Below are 21,914 nucleotides of genomic sequence, written 5' to 3'. Positions count from 1 at the left end.
GACAAAAATTGCTCTGCCCCGTGAAAATGAATAGTGTCTTTTCTAGTTCTGTCACCTGCTATTACCTGAATAAAATGTGCTTTGACCTCTTTGTTTCCAGAAGAGCCAGAGAATCAGCAGCGTTTCTGTCGTAGTCAGTGGAGCCGGTGTGAAAGGGCACCGTCTCGCGACGACAACAGAGGGCCCATTGTGAATCTTGCTGATGGGGGGAGCTACAGACGTGTTTTGTGCCAGGGCGCACCCCTGATGTTTTCATGTGACTGGCTCCTGCTGTTACAGGAATGGAACGGGAGAGACAAGGACTCGATCCGAAGAGCTGTGGAGCACAGCAACGTGGTCATCAATCTCGTTGGGCGAGAATGGGAAACCAAGTAAGTCTTTGACCCTCGTTTCTGCTTTGCAAAGCTGGCTTACGGTTCAGTAGACGTTTGTTGGGCACGTAACATGCCAGGGATTGTAGTTGTGACATTTTTCATGAGTTCATCAGTGAGTATTGACTGAACAACCTTTCCACAGCCAGTGACCGCCCTCCCCACCTAACCCCTATCCTCCCCCAGCCGGGGATTCAGTTGGTGGTAAGTCTCGTATAAGAGGCAATAAAAAGCCACTGCGGGTTGTGCCAGTGTGGTGGGTGTCATCACCAGCTGGGGTGGGGTTAGGAAGGAGGGTTTTCCTGTGCCACTGACCAGCAAGCTGAACACTGGGTTTTCTCGCGTGAACAGTGTTCTCCATCTGTTCCCCACGTTGTTAATCAAAGACGGCACGAGTACCAGTTTGAACAGTTCTTTTTAGCCCTTGTGTGGGTCGTTTATCGACAAATAATGTTTGAATCCTGCGGTTCCGCAGCACTGTTCACGCCTCTTTCTTCACATTTATGAAAGTTTGACTTAGACTCATTTAGATACGTCTGCCTCATCACGTATTTTTAAGCTCTTTGATGACTTGGAGGGTCTTATTCAACTTTATAGCCCCCGTGATGACGAGCAGTGCTTTGTACAGGGCAGGCACTTCGTTCGTGTTGTTGGATCTAATTGGTGACTGATGCATTTTTTTTTTTTTTTTTTTAACATGGAACGCTCCATGAATTTGCGTGTCATCCTTGCCCAGGGGCCATGCTAATCTTCTCTGTATCGTTCCAATTTTAGTATATGTGCTGCCGAAGCAAGCACTGATGTATTTTTTTAGTTTCCTTTTTTTCCCCTGAGGAAAGCAAAGGCCTGGGGGTGAGCAGTGATTTCCCCTCCAGCACCCAGCACTTCTCCCCTCCCCGCCCAGTCAGTGCAGCCAGGTGTTTTTAAAGGGCCTCAGCCTTGGGATTCCTTGAGGACAGAGAATAGTATGTATGCTGATTTATGACTTACAGTAAGCCTTACATTATGTATGGTAATGGCAGTGAGGAGGCCTGTAAAAATTTTTTAAAATATTAGTTTTGACTTCGGGTGAAATCGTTGCTACTTAAAAGTATGACTACTGATATTATGAATTCCAGCAATAGTATGAAAACCGGCTTATCACAGTATGCTTTGGAGTCCTGAGTCAGGTGTTCTTAACCGATCCCTATTTTTTCTTGCTAGAAACTTTGGTTTTGAGGATGTTTTTGTAAAGATTCCCCAAGCAATCGCTCAAGTGTCCAAGGAAGCTGGAGTTGAAAAATTTATTCACGTTTCACATCTGAATGCCGATATTAAAAGCTCTTCTAAATATCTGAGAAATAAGGTAAGTAACAAGTTGATTTGGGAAGTGGTTCACAGAGCTTGAGTTTCTTAGCCCGTGGGAAACGTGAGTTTAAGTGAGAACGGTTTCTCACTGATGTATCCAGAATCCAGGGGGATGTCTAATTCTCCATATCCAGAATGTGATGGTTGTGTGGCTGAGTTGTAGCTGACTGCCTTCTGTTTGCAGGGAACTGTGCTAAGCGGCCTCAAAGATGGGTAGACCACACTATTACCCACCCTCCAGGGTGTAAAGTTTCTTGGTACATCATAGAATTACACAGTAAACACAAAAGGTAGAGTATGCTTCCTGCATAAGAGCCGTACCTGTGTCAGCCACCAAAGCTAAAGGACCATCCTTCTTTCTCTGACCCCTTGCATAGTCATGGTCTTATGCCATGCTTGGAGGGGTAATGTGAAGGCTGGGGGTGACAGGATAAGTATTTGCCAGGGAAAATGGCTGTTCACATTGTAGTCAGGCTTCTTGGACTCCCAGAAACCCCACTGTGGTCCAGATTGTGCCTAGGGGTTGAGCAGCCTGGTTTGGAGTCGGTCTGTAACCTGAAATGTTTTATCATCAGGGACTCAGTAGGGATTGTGGTGCCCGGGAATGCCTTCAGCAGTCGGTTCCTGCCGTAAGGAGCCTGCTTTGGGTCAGATTGATAAGGACCGCAGAGTTCCTTGACACTGGCTCCAGCTTTTGGTTCCACTGCATTCTTTAATTGACCAAATGATTTATTAAGCACCTACTATGTGCTCCATGTTGTAGTAGGCACTGGGGATACAGGGTAAATAAAACACACATGGTCTTAGCCCACATCTAGTTTCTAGTCCATTGAGGAAAATCATTCCAGACGCACTAGGTGTTGCAAAGTAGCTTGGGGTATCTTTACAAAAACAACCTCAAAATCGAAGTTTCTGGAAGGAAAAAATAGGAATTGGTTAAGAACACCTGACTCGGGATTTCAAAGCGTTCTGTGATAAGCTGGTTTTCATACTATTGCTGGAATTCATAATATCAATAGTTACACTTTTAGGTAGCAATGATTTAACCTGAAGTCAAAATTAATACTTTTTAAAAATTTTACAGGCCTGCCCACCGTCATTACCGTACTCAACGTAAGGCCTACTATAAGTCATACATCAGCGTACACACTATTCTCTGTATGAGAGCAAGAGAGAGGGAGTGAGAGAGTGAAGCCCGTGCCTGCCTCTGCCCTGGCATTCAGAGAATCACCCGCATTCGCGATTGTTTGGAGGGGGCGGAGGTGGGGTAGTCAGTGGTGAGGGTGAGGGCGGGGTCGGCGGTGCCCAGCCCGCAGGCTTAAACCCCTGCCTGGATGGTGCGCCTGTTGAAAATGAGGAACCCTCGAGAAGGACTGGGTGCTGGGGGTGGGGTTCTCAGCCTTAGTGGCCCCTTAGAATCATGGAGGGGACTGAAAAATCCTGATGCCCAGGGCACCCAGACCAACGGAAATAGCAGCTCTGGAGGTAGAACTCGGACATCAGTATTCACACCTCCCCCTGTGTAATCCCAATGTGTAGCACAAATTGAGAGGTATTATTTGTGGAGAATGGAAGAGGATGATCCAGTTCTGGACTCAGGTTGCATCTCAAGTGCATGTCAGTCACCCAGGTCCCAGTGGAGAATGGGGTTTAAGATCCTGGAGCTCCGAAGAGCGTGGTTGGGGATACGAACGTGGGAGTCCCCACTGTTTGTTGTTAATTGAAGCAACACGAGGGGACCAGGTGGCCTCATGGGGATGAATCGAGAGCAGAGAGCTCTGGACAGCGCCCAGAGGAGCACTGACGGGGGGTGCGGGGGACGAGGAGAAGGGTGCTCCTGCAAAAAGCAAACGAGAGGACTGAGCAGGGCGGACGGAGAGGCAGGAGGGACGCCAGGAGAGTCTGAGGTTACAGAAGCTGGGGGAAGATGAAGAGGTGAGTCAGCTGCAGGGTCGGCCGGGGTCTACAGCGCAGGTCCTCGGTCGGCTTATCAAGAGCAGTTTGAGCAGGTGTCGGGGCAGCAGTGAGTGAAGAGCAGGCAGGGGCGGAGGCAGCAGGGACAGTAAGACAGCATCGTTCTCAGGTGGTTTACTAAGAGGAAGGAGGGGGCGGGAGGCTGGAGGGGCATGTGGAGTTGGAATTTCTTTTTTCTTTTAAGGTAGACGATCTTGACATTGTTGAAATGCTGGTGGGAAGGTGCAGGTAAGGGGAGCCTGACTGCAGATGTGTGGGCTGGAGTAATGGGCATGTTTTTGAGAAAGTGACAGGAGGTGAGTTCCTCCACTCTGGTCAGGAAGGAGGAGAGAATGTTGCTTCGTGCCCCTGGCTTTGTAGATTCAGCACTGGGAACACCAGGTGGTTTTTCTCTGCTGCTGTACTTTCTCCTTGAATTAGAAGATGAAGTCATTTACTGGAAGAAGAGGGGAAAGTAAGGGAGAAACTTGAATAGAACAGAAAAGGTTTGAAACTTGTCAACTGGAAATGTAAACTAATTAGAAGGAAACCCTATTTCTGGGAAATGTTACGAGCCCGGTTAAAACTGGGGACGGGAATTTATGTGTTACCAATTGATGATTTGTACTTGTTTATTTTCCTGTAGCTCTGAAGGCAGCAGGAGTGCATGGCTTAAAGAAGGAGGCTGGTGGGGTTCTTCCAGGACTGGGATTTTTTGCCTGGTGGGTGGAGTAAAGGACAAGGGGACAGGTAGTCTACAGTATCGCTAAGAGAGTGATGGACAAGTCGGGCCATGGAATCTAACCTGGGGCAAGGGACGTTCGGAGGGATTGGTGTGGAGAGGGCAGACCCAGTGGAATGGGGTCCCCGAGAAGTTGAAGGAACACATCTCAGGAGCAGAGGAGCAGAGAACAAGCAGGCTGGCAGCCCAGGAGCTGGTCATCTGAAAGCGGCACGTCTTCATGTAGGGCTCAGAGGAGGGGCACTTGGGTTGTTCTGGTCTGAAGCCTCCAAGTGGAGAGTGGCTGAAGTGGGGTGAAGACGAGGTCCCTGGAGTTGAGAAGCTCAAGAAACGGAGGTCCAAGTCCACCGGGGCTCTGATGTCACCCCCAGCGGGTGCGGGTAGGCAGGATGGCTGAACCAGGTGCTGGTATCTGCACCTTGTCTAGGAAGTGAGTCTACTCTGATTTTCCTTCTTTCTTCTTCCGCATAAACTTCCTTAGAATAAATATGGGAGGAAACCCAGCAAGAGCTATAAGAGGTGGAGCATTTTTATGTGTTAGTGTTTTAAAAAAAATTTCCGTGTAGACTTGTCTCCTCCTTACCATGAGGAATGTATTCCAAATCCCCCAGTGGATGCCTGACACCGAAGATGGTGCCGAACCCCATATATACTTTGCTTTTTCCTATATGCACATACCTGTGATAAAGTTTCGTGTATGAATTAGTAAGAGACTAACAACAGTAACTACTAATAAAGTAAACAGTTATAACAATAGACTATAATAAAAATTTTATGAATGTTTATGAATGTTTCATGAATGGCCCCCCGTTCTCTCACTCAATATCTGCTGACGGTACTCCCCCTTCTTCTTGTGATGATATGAGATTCACGTGCCAGCAGGCCTGAGCAGGATGACATGAGATTTCATCACGCCGCTCAGAACAGCACACGAATCATTTCTGGAATTTTCTGTTTAATATTTTTGGACCGCAGTTGACCGCGGGTAACTGAAATTGTGGAAAGCGAAGCTGAATCTAAGGGCGGGGGCGGGGGGGACTGTAGCTGAGTGTTATGAATGACGTGGTTCCCTTAACCTGGAGGAAATACGACCTTGAAATATGCGTAGCGTCCCCATAGTGGAAGGAGTGGGAGCTTCGTTAACTCACCGCAGAACTCTGTTGTGTTTGGTTGTTAAGGCTGCTGGAGAGAAAGAAGTGAGAGACACATTTCCAGAAGCTACCATCATAAAGCCATCGGACATCTTTGGAAGAGAGGATAGATTCCTCAATTATTTTGCAAGTAGGTCTTCTTCCTTAATAGTAGGAGGGGGAATGCTGGTTAACCAGGTTGAAGTTAATCACAAGCAAACTATGTTCTCTGACTGGAAGATGGAGGTTGAATTTTTTTCTCCTCGAGTTGCCTTTTTCTCCCCAAAGGTTCTCTTTTTCCAGTCAGCATGGTCCCTCTCGTGATCTTCGTCACTCTGTATCACAAGAAGCAGCTTAAATGCCTGGAGGGAGCATGGACTTGGGAGTTCGAGACCTGACTATGAATTGGGTCCTGGGACTAACCAGCTCCTGGACTCTGGCAGGTCTTTGAATGTAGCAGCTTCTTCATCTGTTAAGATGAACACGATGATGTCCACCGGAGGACCAGTGCGCTGGTTAATGGAGTAGCTAGCTTATGTTACAGCACCTGGCATGGGGTCAGTGCCTCATTTATACTTGGCCTACGAAGCCCCGGTTTTCTTAGTGCTGCCTCACTTTCAGTCTGTTTTCCAAGTCACTTAGGTGTTGGTTTTGAAAGACAAAGAGGTAGCATCCTACTTTGCCAGACACATGTGATAGGTCATAAGAGTGGGGTCCTAACCGCAGGATTAGTGGCCTTAGGAAAAGAGGAAGAGAGAGGTCATTCTCTCCCTCCCTGTGTGCCCTGAGGAAAAGCCATGTGAGAACGTAGCCGGCTGCCTGTAAGCCAGGAAGAGAGCTCTCACCAGGCACCAGATCAGCCGATACCTTGATCTTGGACTTTCCTGTGTCCAGAGCTATGAGAAAATAAATTTCTCTTGTTTAAATAAGCCACTCAGGCTGTGGTATTTTATTGTGGCAGCCCGAGCAGACCACACAGTCTTAACCAGTTCTGCGTGTACAGTTCAGTACCGTTACGTGTATTCATGTTGTACTGCAAACAATCTCCGGAACTCTTTTCATCATGCAAAACTGAAGCTCCGTATCCATCAAACAACTTCCCGTTGCCCCCTCCCCCCAGCCCCTGGCAACACCATTCTACTTTCTGTCTATGAATTTGACTACTCCAGGCACTTCATATAAGTGGAATCAGACAGTGTTTGTCTTTTTTGTGACTAGCTTATTTCACTTAGTATAATGTCTTCAAGGTCCATCCATGTTGTAGCATGTGACAGGATTTCCTTCCTTTTAAGCTGAATAATAATCCATTGTATGTATAGACCACATTTTGTTTATCCATTCATCCGTCAGTGGACACTTGGGTTGCTTCCACCTTTGCATTATTTTATCTGAGTAATGCTGCTATGAACATGGGTGTACAAATATCTCTTTGAGACCCTACTTTCAGTTCTCTGGGATATATATCCAGAAGTGAAAATGCTGGAGCATATCGTTCTGTTTTTAATTTTTGGAACTACCATGTGTTTTTCCTTAATGTCTGTACCGTTTTACATTTCCACCAACAGTGCACAGGGTTCCAATTTTTCCATATCCCCGTCAACACTTGTTATTTTCTGTTTTTTGATAGTAGCCATCCAAACGGGTATGAGGTAATATCTGATGGTTTTGCCCTAATGATCAGCGATGTTGAGCATCTTTTCACGTGCTTGTTGTCCATTTGTATATCTTATTTGGAGAAATGTCTATTCATGTCCTCTGCTCATATTTTAATTGGGTGGTTCTTTGTCATTGTTGAATTGTAGGAGTTCTTTATACATTTTGGATAGTAACCCCCTTCCTATCAGACATATGATTTGCAAACATTTTCTCTCATTCTATAGGTTGCATTTTTACACTGTTAATTGTGTCCTTTGTTTCACAGAAGTTTTTAATTCTGATGTAGTCCAGTTTATCTATTTTTACTTTTGTTGCCTATACTTTTGGTGTCATAGCCAAGAAGCCATTGCTAAATCCGTTGTCATGAAGCTTTTCCCCTGTGTTTTCTTCTCAGGGTTTTGTACTTTTAGCTCTTATGTTTTGGTCTTTGATCCATTTTGAGTTAATTTTTGTGTATGGTGTGAGGTAAGGTTCACTTTCATTCTTTAGCCTATGGATATTCAGTTTTCCCAGCATCATTTGTTGAAAAGGCTACCATTTCTCCTTTGAATGGTGCTGGCATCTTGTCAAAAATTTTTTGGCCAGATGTGCAATGATTATATCTCTCTATTCCATTCCATTGATCTATGTCTGTCTTTATGCCACTGTTTTGATCACTATACACTGTTCTGATTACTGTAGCTTTGTAGTAAGTTTGGAAATCAGGAAGTGTGAAACCTCCAACTCTTTTTCTTTTCTTTTTCAAGATTGTTTTGGCTATTTGGGGTGTCTTAACATTCCATATGAATTTTAGAATGGAGTTTCCTGTCTTTCTGCAAAAAGCACCATTGGGATTTGGATAGGGATTGCATTAAATCTGTAGACTGCTTTGGGTAGTATTGACATCTTAACAATATTAAGTTTTCCAATCCATGAACATGGGATGTCTTTCCATTTGTGTCTTTTTAAATTTCTTTCAGCAATGTTTTGTAGTTTTCAGTGTGCAAGTCTTTAACCAACTTGGTTTAGTCTTTCCCTAAGTATTTTGTTCTTTTGGATGCTCTTATAAATAATTTCTACTTTTAAAAGTTTTTTTTAAGGTGGTCCAGTGGTGGGAACTCCATGCTTCCACTGCAGGGGGCACAGGTTCAGTCCCTTGTCCGGGAACTAAGATCCCAGAAGCCGCGTGGCGTGGCCAAAAAAAAAAAAAAAAAAAAAAAAGTTTTTCTAAGAAAATCTTTTTTTACCTTTACATTTAAGCCACTTGGGATTTTGTTTTGGCTTATGGCAAGATGTGAGCCATTTCTTTTTTGTTTTTTTCCTTCAGAGAGTAGAATGATTATCTCAGCGTCATCTATTAAATACTTCCATTCTCTACGTATTTGTGGTACTGCATTCATCATACACTAAATTCCTATCTTCACCTGCATCTTTCTCTGGGTTAGTTGTATTGCTGATCTGTTGGTTAGAATAGGGTGCAGGTAGAGTGCAGTCTTGGGAGTGGCCATGCGCTTAGCACTGCAGAGTGGAGGACAGGTAGACAAGCCACCTGACTACTTTCCCTTGTTCTCTGTGTCCCTGAGTACTTGGCCCTTTTACTTTCTATGTTTGTTGTGTGAAAAACAAACGGCTGCCCCTTGTAGGACCATTAACTGCCTCAGAGTCAGCTACATTTATTTCCTTATTTTTACTACGCAAAATGGTTATGCCAGCTTGGGGCACCTGGAGATGCGTGGGTCTTCAGGCAGCCTAGGCCTTCTAAGAATGTTGTCTTTCTTCCGCCAGGTATTCGATGGTTTGGTGGTGTCCCTCTTATTTCCTTGGGCAAGAAGACAGTGAAACAACCAGTATATGTAAGTACCCTGGATAAAGGAGCTTTCTCTGAGTTCAAGAGTCAGGTGATCAGCTTTCCAGTTTTATCCTAATCCTGTAATTCCATCATTTTCATCTTTGTCAGCTTGCTTTGACTGGTTGCCTCTCAGTTTACCTAAGAGGTACATGTATTCTCTGTCTTCACCTGTTCATTCATTTAAGAAAACTGTACTGAGCCCTTAATGTGCTAGGCACACCGCACGTCACTGGGAATATTGAGATGCTAATGACACAGACACACGTTGCTGTCCTCAAGATGGTCAGAGGCAGGTCAGAAAAACAATTGTCATGCAGCGTGATAAGTGCTATGACAGGAGAGGGTTTTACGTAAATATGTCAGGGGACACCTACTCCAGACTTGAGGGTCAGGGAAGGCCTCCAAGGAAATGACATCTTACGTGAGACCCTGCAGATGATTCACATGCAGAGGGAGCGGTGTGTACAGGGGCCCAGAGGTAAGAGAGCATGTTGGAGTCCATGTTGTGTTGAACCAGGGTCTCTCAACTGGGGCACTGTGGACTTCCTGGGCCAGTAACGCTTTGCCGTGGCGGCTGCTGTGGATTGTGTGGCCGCATTCCTGGCCTCCAGCCACCAGGTGGCAGTAGCACCCCCCAAGCTGTGACAACTAAAACTGCCTCCAGGCATTTGGCAATGTCCCTTGGGGGCCAAAATCACCGCTAGTGGAAACCACGGGGTCTGAAATCATGTAAGATTATTATTATTTTTAAATTTCAAAATGGTAGAATATTGGCAGTTCCATGTGGTTTGGACTAATGGTTTGTGATAGCACAGTGACAGCGAGAGGAGGAGGAGGAGGGGGTGAGTTTGGAGCCGGTGGAGAGGCCTGGATGCCCGCGAGGCTAACTGGAGAAGGTATTCAGGTGACCCTCCCATGTGGAGGTTATTGAGCTCTTGAGATGTGGGTTCTTTTAGGAGCGTTCTGAAAAGACAATGACGTCATCTTAATCTTATCATTCTGTTGTTGTGATCCATGTGGCCTGCTTTCCTTCCTTCCTCCCTCCCCTCCTCCCTTTCTTCCTTTCTCTCCCCCATCTCTCTGTTTCTCTCTCTTTCAACAGTTACTTAAACATGTGTTATAATTTCTTGTAGATTGTGGATGTCACCAAAGGAATTATTAATGCAATTAAGGATCCAGATGCCAGAGGGAAAACTTTTGCCTTTGTTGGGTAGGTGGCTGGAGTTTGACTTTAAAATAGTGCAGCCTGTTAAAATGAAAGAACCGTGATTTACAACAACAATGATTTCTAAACATGCGCTCACAGGTCTGTTGGTTGCATTTTTCAGTGTCTTTCTTGGATGATATTTATTCCAGAAACCTTACTGTCTTGGCCCTGAGGCCAGTATATCTCAAAGAACCATCCAAAGGCCATCATTATCAGAAGATCCTGAATGCTTATATTAAGTCCGAATTGAGGGAACCTAGGAATCTGCTTGAGTAAATGATTCTTCTGTCACCAAAATCTGAGAACCCCTGCCCTAGACTATTATGTAGCCTTAGTCCAGTGACCCCCAAGGATGGTTTTGTGCTACTCCAGTGATGTTTTTAATATATCAAAGGAGAATCAAACAAAACACTTTTAGGGAATAAGTACAGTTGCAAAATCAAATTAATTTTGCTAGATTATCACGATGCCCCAAAAGGTTGGAAATGGCTGGCTTAGGGTTCAGTTTCTAGGGCTTTGCAAGACTGATCATTTGTTATATGCTCTCTTTGTTGAAATTCGCTCTCGGGAAAAATGGGGCACAGTAAAGCTATGTGACTTACCTGAAATTATTCAATCATCTCACAGCTAGGTTTAGGACCTTTTTACTGAATTAATTAAAACTAAAACACTAAGACCCGGGCTTCCCTGGTGGCGCAGTGGTTAAGAATCCGCCTGCCAGTGCAGGGGACACAGGTTCGAGCCCTGGTCCAGGAAGATCCCACATGCCGTGGAGCAATAAAGCCCATGCGCCACAACTACTGAGCCTGTGCTCTAGAGCCCCTGAGCCACAACTACTGAGCCCGCGTGCCACAACTACTGAAACCTGTGCACCTAGAGCCCGTGCTCCGCAACAAGAGAAGCCACCACAATGAGAAGCCCGCACACAGCTATGAAGAGTAGCCCCCGCTCACTGCAACTAGAGAAAAGCCTGCACGCAGCAACGAAGACCGAACGTAGCCAAAAATAAATAAATTAAAATAAAATAAATTAAAAAAACAAAACACTAAGACTCAATCTGCCCAGTGGAAAAGTACCAAATTCACCTAATAATTGGCCCAGAATCCTACTTGCTTCTTGAGAAAAGACATTCTGCTCTCCAAGCAGGAGACATGGTATATTTTCCCAGCATTATGGATTCATATATTGTCACGTTTCATTATCACTATAGATTTAGTTTAGTAAAGTTTTTTTTTTCAGTGCAAAAAACTCTGTATTGTGTTTCCATGTCAACCAGCTGCTGGAAGATGTATGTCTCCCTGAGTTCCCAATTTAGTACATTAGTGTGTAATCAGTTACACACTCTAGGAAAATTATTTACAAAAAAAGTGTTCAGCACGGTTTCCATAAAACACTAGGCTCAAAAGATACCAGGTTCTAGTCAAGAGACATTTAGACCAGGATTCCAAGGAATAGGTGAGCAGAAATGGTTTTATAGACTCTGCTTACTGCTCAGTGGAGATGCTCTGGGATGAGTTAGCCATTGTCCTCTTTACCTTTGCCCAGCCAGTCCAGCCTCTTCGCCAGGCGGCAGTAGGTCATACTTATCTGACACAGTGGTGGGAAAAGTAAGGTAAACAGGGAAGTGTGGGCATTTTTTCTTGCAATGTTGTAAATGTGTACGCACACTTCTCTTCAGCCCCAGGGGAAACTTTGTTTATTTCCCTGAGGCTAAGGCAAAGGCACGACTTTAATTTTGCTCGTAGTTTACTCGTAGTTATTAATTACATGATGTTGGTCCATTTTCTCAATCGCCCATTAAATATCTATTGATACACACATACATACACAAAACTGAGAACCAGTAAACAAGTTCAGCAAGGCTACAAGGCACAGTATCAATATATAAAGATCAATCTCCATATATTAGCAAATGAACAGTCTAAAATAAAATAAAATAATTCTATTCACAGTAGCATCAAAAAAATAAAATAGGTATAAATTTAACAAAAGAAATACAAGACTTATGTACTGAAAATCACCTAACATTGAGGAGGAAAGTGAAGGAAGACCTAAGTAAATGGAAAGACATTTCATGTTCATGGGTTGGAAGAGTCAATATTGTTAAAATGGCAATTTTCCCCCAATTGATCTGTATATTCAACTCGATCTTATCAAAATTTGAGCATGCTTTTTTGCAGAAATTGACAAATTGATTCTAAATTTATACAGAAATGCAAAAGACCCACAATAGCCAAAACCATTTTGACAAAGAAAAATAAAGTTGGAGCACTTAAGCTTTCCAATTTCAAAACTTACTTGAAAGCTATAATTATAGAGACTATGTGGCACTGGCATAAGAATAGACAAAGAAGTCAATTAAACAGAATTGATAGTCTAGAAATCAGCCTTTATGTTTATGGACGATAGATTTTTGCCAGAGGTGCCTTGATACTGCAATGGGGAAATGATAATCTTTTCAACAATGGTACTATCCACATGCAAAACGATGAACATAGATTCTGATTTCACAGCATACATCAAAAAATTAACATAGATCCAAGACCTAACTGTAAGGGTTAAACTATAAAACTTTTGGAAGAAACGTTTAAAAATCTTCTAGACCTGGGTTAGGCAAAGATTTTGTAGATACGACATCAAAAGCATACTCCATCAAAGAAAAAGATGGATAAATTACACTTCACTGAAATTAAAAACTTTCGCACTTCATAAGACATCATTACGAAAAAGATGAAAAGACAAGATCATCAGCTAAAAGGCAGGATGGGGTGGGTGAGAGAGGTATATGGAAAATTTGAGGATGGAGAAGAAGATAGGAAGCACTCCCTGAGAGAAGAGGAAAAGAGCACTCCTGGGAGCGCACAGTAGGACTGCAAAGCAGAGCTGAGCCTTCCCCTTGAAATTCATGATCAGAAATGTAAGGGGAAGCCAGTTAGCCCAGGGCTGTTTTCTCTGCAACTGTGTCTTGCTGGGGGTTCAGGCACAAAGAAGGCAGATACTTGGATTAACCCGAGAAGGGGTTTTGCTGTGCTAGGATAGTGGAGAGGTGCTGGGGACAAGGTTTTGCTGAGGATATTTGCAGAGGAATGACTACAGTATGGAACCGTGAAATCTAAGCTGGGAAGGACGTGGCCTTCAGTGTACCTTTCTCTGAACAGGGGCACGTAGACCAGTCTTTGAGTCACAGTTAATGGAACACAAAGGGCTTTAGAAGAGCTGAAGAGCAAGTGTATGACATAGTTAGTTTGCCCAAGATACCAGTACTGCTTGTCATCATGAAGATTGCAGTTGTTCTTTGGCATAGCATGTATTATATGCAGTGATTTCTGGAACTTGAAGGAAGATATCTGAGGGCTTTGTCTGGTAGTTCCTCTAGCTGACATTTTCCTTCTTCTTTTTTGTTTTTGTTTTTTTTTGTTTTGGGGTGGGGTTTTTTTTGGTGAAAATGTCAGAATGATGAGGTTCTCACAGAATTGCCTTAATTCAGCTCTCAGCTGTCACAGGCTTTCTAAGGCAAAGAGATTAGGAAATGGGTGAAGAGATATTAAAGTGTGTTATAAGCAATAATAGTTACTAAAACTAGGTTATACTGGTACAGAACTATTCAGATCGGTGGAATAGAACAGGAAGTCCAGAAACAGTCTCAAATATATGTAAGAATAGAGTGTGATAAGGGTGATATTTCAAAATACGGGGAAAGGGTAGATTTTTCAGTAAATGTTGATAACATCTTTATCCTATATCAATACAAAAATACATGGCAGGATGACTTATTTTATGGGTAAAAAAACAAAGCATTAGAATAAATATGTGGACATTTATTTATGTCACTAGTGACTATAGAGGGATTTTCTAAACATAAAACCAAACAGTGAAGTGAAAGAAATCAGTAGTTTTGATTAAATGAACTGTTTAAACTTCTGTATGCCACAAGACAATTAAACATTAAAAGGCAGTAATATAAACAATAAAAGCTATTTCCAACTATATCATTAAAATATAAAAATTTTTACAAACCATTCTTATGGAAAGAGACTCCAGGAGGAAAGAGAGAAAAGCAGTAAATGTAAATGGCCAAAAATATATGAAGAAAAAAATTAATCTCTAATATTAAAGTAATGCTCATTAAAATGTTGAGGTACCTTTTTCTACCTGGCAGATGGACAAAATTTTGTTTGCTCATTTTTTTATGACTAAACTCATTTTTGGTGAGGGGAGTACTAGCATTTTCTATTAAGTTGCTATAACCTCTTTGGAAGAGGTTTGATAAAAGCCTTAAAATGTCAAAATATACTTTGAGCTAGTTCTATTTCTAGAATATATTACAGATACATAATTATGGATATATAGAAATATTTGCAACAAGAATGTTCATTAAAACATTATTTTAAAAAATAAAAATATTTTTAGTAGCTTAAATATCCAAAACCTGAGAATTGGTGATACAATAATTATGGTTACCTGCAATACAATACGGGCAACCATTAAGCATGCACTAGAATATTTAGTGACACAGAAAGATGATTGGGATTTAATGTTAAATGAAAAAGACATTACAGAATACGATGACCTGTGTGATCTTACATTTATAAAAGCAAAAAATGTATAAGGGGATGAAGGACTTCCCTGGTGGCGCAGTGGTTAGGAATCCGCCTGCCAATGCAGGGGACACGGGTTCGATCACTGGTCCAGGAAGATCCCACATGCCGCGGAGCAACTAAGCCCGTGTGCCACAGCTACTGAGGCCTGCACCTAGAGCCCATGCTCCGCAACAAGAGAAGCCACTGCAATGAGAAGCCCGTGCACTGCAATGAAGAGTAGCCCCCGCTCGCTGCAACTAGAGAAAGACCACACACAGCAACAAAGACCTAATGCAGCCAAAAAATAAATAAATAAATGAAATTTTAAAATAAATAAAATTTAATTTAAATATAAGCAGATGAGAAGTTAAGTTTATTATTATATATTAAGTTTATTAACTTCATCTTTGGTGGGTGGTTTTTCTTTGTGCTAATCTGTATTTACTGTAGTGCGTATGTGTTTCCTTTTTCATAAGAAAGATGTTATTTTGTAAAACTAAGAACGAAAGTTTGTGAGGAGCAAATAATCTGAAGAACTGTGAATTTTCTGTTTGTAGGCCCAGTCGGTACGTCCTCTTTGACCTGGTGCAGTACATCTTTGCCGTGGCTCACAGACCCTTCCTGGCATACCCTTTGCCACATTTTGTCTATCGGTAAGTAAAGCGCTGCTTTTTGTGCCTTCTAGAAAAGAGCTAACTGGAGACTTCGTTTGTAATGCTCCCACCCAGGGGTTAGAGGGAGTACGTCCATTGAGGTGAAATCTGGGAATCTCTAACCAGGAGGTGCTTCTGATATCTTGACAGTCATCTAGGAAAGAGCCAGAGGAGTCTAAGAAAGGGAATGTTGATTTGTGGGTGAGAAACACACTGTGTTGGAAGGTTGAATCTGCAGGTCTTCAGATTCTCCTGTTAGAAGCCACTGGGTTTAATTGGCAGCGTCTTGCTTGGCAGGTCATGTGAAGGAGCAGTCGAGTTTCCCTCTGTTTCATCCACTCACCCAGGAGGGGAAAGGGGCCCTCCTTCGTTAAGGCAGTCTGATCCCGGGGTTGGGAAAAGGAGCCAGGTCAATTCAGCCGCTTCCTGCAGTTGCCTTATTTGCTCTCCCTGCTTCTTGCTTCACTTCTCCCCTCTGGAGGTTTAGCATCCTGGAATGATCACACACTGAGGTCCTGGTCAGGGAGACTTTCACATCCAGTTTGCCAGAGATTGACTGATGAAGCAACACGGCAGCTCACTTCTTCATTCGTTTGGTCATTCAGTCATTCAACAAACATTTCTTGTTGCCAGCTGTGTCTTAGGCAATGTACCAGGCACTCAGGATGTTACAGTAAACCCTCAGAAAAGCTTCTGACCTAAGAGAAGTATCAGAGAGAGACAGTTAGAAGGCAGTGTGATGGTAATGTTTATTGGCAGTGTTCCGTCTTTCAGGCTGCCTTCTTCATCTCATTTAACACTCCCAGCGACTCCGAGGTGAGCGGGGCAGAGTGGGGACTGAGTGGAAGAGCAGGGCTGAGGAGTATCTCCGTTTAAAGGACCAGCGGAGCAAGAGCAGTTTGTCAGGGGGGCTAGAAGAGAGTAACCAGAGGCTCAAGTGAGAAATGGAGAGACTTTGGCCTCCTGGGCACCAAAGGAAAGGGCGTGCTTTAAGGAGGGAATGCCGTTTAAGGAGAGGAGCTTTGCTATTTTGTTCACATCTGTGTCTTCAGCACCTAGAACGGTGTTAGGCACACAGTAGGCCTTTTGTTAATGTTTATGGAATGAAATGCTGTAGAAAAGTCAGGTAAGATAAAGACAGAAGGGCATCGACTGGAGCTAGCGGTGAGGGCATTTGTGGCGGGGGCCTCGGGGCAGTGGAGGGGTATCAGCCAGTTTGCAGGGAGCTGCTTTCGCGGTTGTGCCTACGCCTGAGGCTTATCCTGGAGCTGGCGTATGCCCATGGCGCGGCCCCCGAGGACCCGAAAATACAGACTGGAGGTGATCTGTTAGCGTAGGACCAGAGCAGAGGATTGTAAGCGGTGTGTTTTGTTTCGTTTTTGTAAGCCAGCGAAGTGGCCTTTTTTTGGCCATTGGAACAGGTCGGCTGGAATCTGAGGCTTGCTGTGTTCCTGGAGAAATTCTGACCAATCTTCAGCTCCCTTTTTCATTTTTTTATGCCTCCCTTTGGAGTGATGTTTTACAGGTCTTTAAAATGCTGCGGAACCTGGGTTTGATGACTTTTGACCTAAAGGCCCATTAGGACAATCAGATAAGAGCAGAGCCGGCCTGGCCGTAGGGATGGTTGCTGCTCAAAGCACATGCTCCCAGCTCTGCCTCCAGTCCTCTGTGGGGGCCCCGAGGAACTCCTAGGGGCCTCCCTGTCCTGAAGACACGTGCGACAGGAACTCAGGTGACAGATAAGGAGACCCCGGGTTTCAGTAAGGTGAAGAGATGGTGCTGAGGAAGCAGGAGGCCCCTCTTGTCCGGGTTTTCTCTTGCCTTCCTCATTTGAACCGTAGATCTTAGGCATCTCCTTACTTTTGGATTTTTTGGTTCTCTCGGGTTCCCTACTTTTAAGGGTCACGCTTTCTATCTTGCATACCACCTGGCTCGCCCTGTGTCCTTGACAGAAGCCTGTTTGAACGTCTGGGCTTAATTTTGCTTGAATGTGACAGGTGTCACTGGACGTTGGATCTTTTGCGTTTGTCTCGTTGCTGAGGCAGCTGTACTGTAAGCTTTCCCGATTCACCGTCCCTGTGGTGGCGCCTGGGAGAGCCGCAGGGAGGTGATGAGGCTGTTGGCGTGAAAGGCGAGGCGACCTCGCAGGCACCGGGGCGACCTCCCAGGCACCGGGGCCAGGAGGTTCGGATGTTTGTTCGTTTCTTTAAAAACCTGCGGTGACTTCCTGGCTCCCCGGCAGCCTCCCTTGCTCGCTTGGCTTGAACGTCGAGCAGAGACGCTCACCACGTGTGCCGTGTTCATTCCTCTTTCCAGATGGCTAGGTCGACTCTTTGAAATTAGTCCGTTTGAGCCCTGGACCACGAGGGACAAAGTGGAGCGGGTGAGTATGAGGGAGATGAGCACTTGCCCGGGCGGACGCCGGGCAGAGAGCCGCGGAGATGGGTGAGTGAGTGTCAAGCTAGCTCACGGGCTCGCCTGGCTTAGCTCCACGTGCTTGCCTGCCGTCCTCGTGCACAAAATGCACCCACGCCCAGGCTCTCCGGGGTCCTATCTTTGACATTTTCAATTTTCCTTTCTCCGCTGGATCATCTCCATCCACGTACAGACAGACAAGCCTTAACACTAGCTGTGTGTGTTTTTAAGGGCCGAAGTCCCTCCCCGGGCCCATCGTGTCTGGCCGCTGCCCTGTTTGTCTGTGTCCGTGTGCGTCAGAAGAGCTGTCTCTACCTGTGGTTGACGGCTTCTTACCTCCTTCTTGCTCTAACCCACTCCTGGCTTTTATTTCCTTGTCTCCCCGAACCCGGCTCTGTTCCCGGTCACCTGTGACCTCTGTGCCGCCAACTCCGGCGGTCCGCACTCTGACCTGCCCTCACCCCATCTGTGAGCCACATTGGTCGGAGGCGCCGCCCCTGTCCTCTTGAAACCCCGGGTTCCACTTGCGCTTTCCACACTCTCTTGCTTCTCGTGCTCACTCGGCCTCCCTGGTTCACCCTCTGTCCCTGGTCTCTGACGGTGGGGACCAAGGGCTCTGTCCTCAGCCCTTTCCTGTCCTTGCTCTTTCTCTGAGCGACCCTCATCTCGCCCCGGGCTCCGGCTGCTGTCTGTGAGCTCCTGGCAGCGGCTTCAACTCCAGCCCTGGATGGCCTCCCCGCCCACCCAGTGGCAGGCCTCACATCTGTTTAGCTGTGTAATAGTTATCCGAAACACGGCTCGTCCGAGAGTACAACGGCAAACCCGCTTCTCTCCTAGCCCCTCTCAGCTCAGTTAATGATATCACTGTTCTCTCTGTTGCTCAAGCCAAAAATCTGGAAATCCTCCATGATTTCTTCCTTTCCTTACCCATCTAGACAGTGCTGCCCCATCCTTCCTGCTGTGATGGAAATGTTCTGTCATCTCTAGTGTTCAGAAAGTAGCCACTAGCAACAGTGACTGTGGAGCGCCTGAAGTATGGCCAGTGTGACTGCAGAAATAAGATTTGAGTTTTCTTAAATTCCTGTCGGGCAGCACAGGTCTGGCCCATCAGCAGGTATTGATGGGAACCCAACTGTGTGCCCGATCTCACCTCCCTCTTCCTACCTTTCTATTCGGCTTTTTATTATGAAAATGTTTATAATAGCATTGAAAATTCTCCACTTCCAGAAGGGTGGAGGAAGTAGTCATCTCCACTCTACCCACTCTGATCCAGGAGGGTAGCTCATTCCTTCCGTAGCCTCTGGCCCAGCTCCCGCTGCCTCTCGTCCCCTGCAATGCGCTGATCCCTTCCCATCTCGCTGTCTCCAAGCTGGTCTCCCTCACTGATCGTTTGCCTACTGCGTGTAGAAGTGTTTCTAGGGGGGAGACAAAATAAAATACACACATTCTGCCGTCTCTACCTTTGAAAATCTATTGGCCTTTTACCAACAAGCAACAGCCAGGATGTCCTCTGAATGTTAACTTAAAAGCTAAAATGTTAACAAGATGGAAACATAGTCCTTGGGGAACAGATGTGAACAGGCAGCTGTTATCCCAAGGTGTCCTTTCTGTGTTCAGGAAAGATCGGGCGGGAGAACTGGTGGCCAGGACGCTTCAGCGTGTCTGACGGATGCACCTCTTACATTTGTCACTGAGAAGTGTTGGGGCAGCAGGCTGCTAGGTTTTGGATTTGCTCTGGGGAGGCAGCTTGACGGCTCTTCGGTGGAAGGGTGGCAGACGTGCTCAGGTGGGAGGATGGGGGCGCATGCTGCTCTGGGTGTAGACCGAGCCTCTTCGTTTGCTTGCGGATGAGCCGGGGTCTTTGGAATCTCAGGGCTCACCCTCCCCTCCGAACAAGGTGGGTTTGGATTTTTAGATCTATAGTCAGCATTAGTCAGCCAGGTTGAGTAGAGCTGGAGACAAAGGTTCTTGGATTGTCGCGGAATAATCTTGATTCAGCAAAACCGAGGCAGAAAGCTGTGCTCGGAGAACAGGCCCAGGGGATGCTCGGGATGGGCTGGTTTTGCCTCAGCCCCTGTTTCTTTACTGAGCCTCACAGATGTGACGACCTGTCTGCTCCAGCCCAGACTGACTGCTGTTTAACCCTCACCGGAGCCTGTGTTTTGTACTCGCGGATAGACCTTGAGCTGACACTTGCCTTTCCCTCCACAAGCCCTTTTCTGTGGTCTGCTTTCAGTGGTTCTGGGCATCAACCCCTGCCCCGTATCCTTTGAACCCAGTGAAGTCTCAGCAGCGGGACTCGGGCCGGCTTGCGGGTTGGAGCGTTTGCGAAGCCAGCGCTCCGTGTCCCTGGCCGCTTTTCAGTGCTCTCTGCGCGTCTTGTTTACTCACAGGTTCACATCACAGACATGACCCTGCCTCACCTGCCCGGCTTGGAAGACCTGGGTATTCAGGCCACGCCCCTGGAGCTCAAGGCCATCGAGGTGCTGCGACGTCACCGCACGTACCGCTGGCTGTCTTCTGAGATTGAAGATGTGAAGCCGGCCAAGACGGTCACTGTTTAGTGGCCCCTGAGCTGCCCGTGGTTTTTGGTGTCATTCGGGTCACTAGCGACCAGGCCACCTTTGGCAGAGAATCCTGTACATAGTGCATAAGAGCCCCTATTAAAACATCTGAGATCAAATTCTTTGCCAACGTTTTCTTTCTTGATTTACAAAGGGAGAGATTCAGCCATCTAGAATTTGAGCATTATTTTCTTTAAATTTATATATTTAATGCTGACACATATATATCTTATTCTCTGAAATCCTGGAAGATTTGAGTGTCCTTCTGTCAGGCCATTTCTTGTGAATGTTCCGGAAGATGAGAACCGCTTTTTAAGGTCAGAATACTGTGAAGCCCCCGTGTGATATATGATGCCTTTTAATAAACACTAATTGAGAGAAGACCAATGTCCTGAATTTATCCACACTTTGGGTATTTTTAAACGTTTATCTCAATGATCTCTACACACATTTAAAATATAGTACATACATGGAAAACCGTTGTCTGTAGCCATGGATCCTGCGACTACCTGCAATAATTCCATAGTCCTCTGCCCAGATCTGAACTTGCCGAGGCCTCTACCCGCCTGCGGTTAGGACAGCCTCCAGATGGTTTCAGACACGTGGGTGTACAGGGATCCCCTGCCGTGTAAAGGAGTGCCAGCGCTTCGGAATTAGGACTGTTTGCCTAAGTTGTCAACCTCACAGCCGAGATCCAGACGCACAGTTGGTTCAGTGTCGGCAAGTCCCTCAGGACAGTATGAGGAAAAACTCCCAGGGTTCGTGGTGAAGCTAATGCACCACCTTCCTAGGCGGCCCAGGGTTGGTCACGCGGCCGACTGCAGTGCAGCGCCTCAATCTGTGGGGCGGGAAGGTCAGTGAAAGCCCTATTCATTTACAGTAGTGTCCGTCTCAGCCTTGCGGAGTGAGGAACGTGAGTGCTGAAGTGCGTTCTCTCCCTGGCCCCTCTGCGTGCTCCAGAATCTTTTGTCCCCAGATGGACAAGAGTGTGATTTCTGGACCAGAAGCGTCAGCACCCCCTGGGAGCTTGTTGGGAATGCAGGCCCATCCTGACCTGTTGAATCAGGATCTGCATTTTTAAAACGTCCCTGGGAGATTTTGTGCACAGTGGTGTGAAAAGCACTGATGTGCAGAAACGCTGCATCTCAGGCGTGTGGCCCCTGTTACTAATTCAGGTGGTGGAGCCCCACCCCAGACCTGCTGAGTCAGAATCTCTAGAGACGGCGACGCATGCCAATGAAATCTCAGTAAAACTGGAGGAAAAAAATAAAACAATATTACATGATAAATCTGAAAAAAAAAAAAAAGAATCTGATGAAAGGGCCTGGGAGTTTTATTTTCCTTAAACATGCCGGTGTATCCTCATACGCACTAACATGTGAGAATCAGTCTTCTAGGGAAAGGAGTCCAACCCTGCTTCACTTTTTTTCTTCAGTTAAGAGATATCTTGTTGGTTTGGAGGATACTT

General features: G+C 45.5%; 1 protein-coding gene and 1 non-coding gene across 2 annotated transcripts in view; one reads left to right on the top strand and one right to left on the bottom strand.

Moving 5' to 3' along the window:
- NDUFA9 (NADH:ubiquinone oxidoreductase subunit A9) overlaps positions 1-20,829 on the top strand; it is a 46,138-nt gene extending 25,309 nt beyond the window's left edge. Inside the window, exons 4-11 of the mRNA XM_032646291.1 lie at positions 280-371; positions 1,575-1,716; positions 5,592-5,694; positions 8,964-9,031; positions 10,161-10,237; positions 15,372-15,467; positions 17,784-17,850; positions 20,276-20,829. Of these exons, the coding sequence (XP_032502182.1) occupies positions 280-371; positions 1,575-1,716; positions 5,592-5,694; positions 8,964-9,031; positions 10,161-10,237; positions 15,372-15,467; positions 17,784-17,850; positions 20,276-20,446 (816 nt within the window). The 3' untranslated portion in view covers positions 20,447-20,829. The remainder of the gene's footprint in view (positions 1-279; positions 372-1,574; positions 1,717-5,591; positions 5,695-8,963; positions 9,032-10,160; positions 10,238-15,371; positions 15,468-17,783; positions 17,851-20,275) is intronic.
- Positions 1,063-1,169, bottom strand: LOC116761449. The gene has a single exon (XR_004352016.1). It is a non-coding gene; the product is annotated as a U6 spliceosomal RNA (small nuclear RNA).
- Positions 20,830-21,914: the final 1,085 nt, after the last annotated feature.

This window comes from Phocoena sinus, chromosome 10 (genome assembly GCF_008692025.1).
Source record: "Phocoena sinus isolate mPhoSin1 chromosome 10, mPhoSin1.pri, whole genome shotgun sequence".
NCBI lineage: Eukaryota > Metazoa > Chordata > Mammalia > Artiodactyla > Phocoenidae > Phocoena > Phocoena sinus.
The sequence above is the reverse complement of the archived record's forward strand: the minus strand, read 5'-3'. Positions and strand labels throughout refer to the sequence as shown.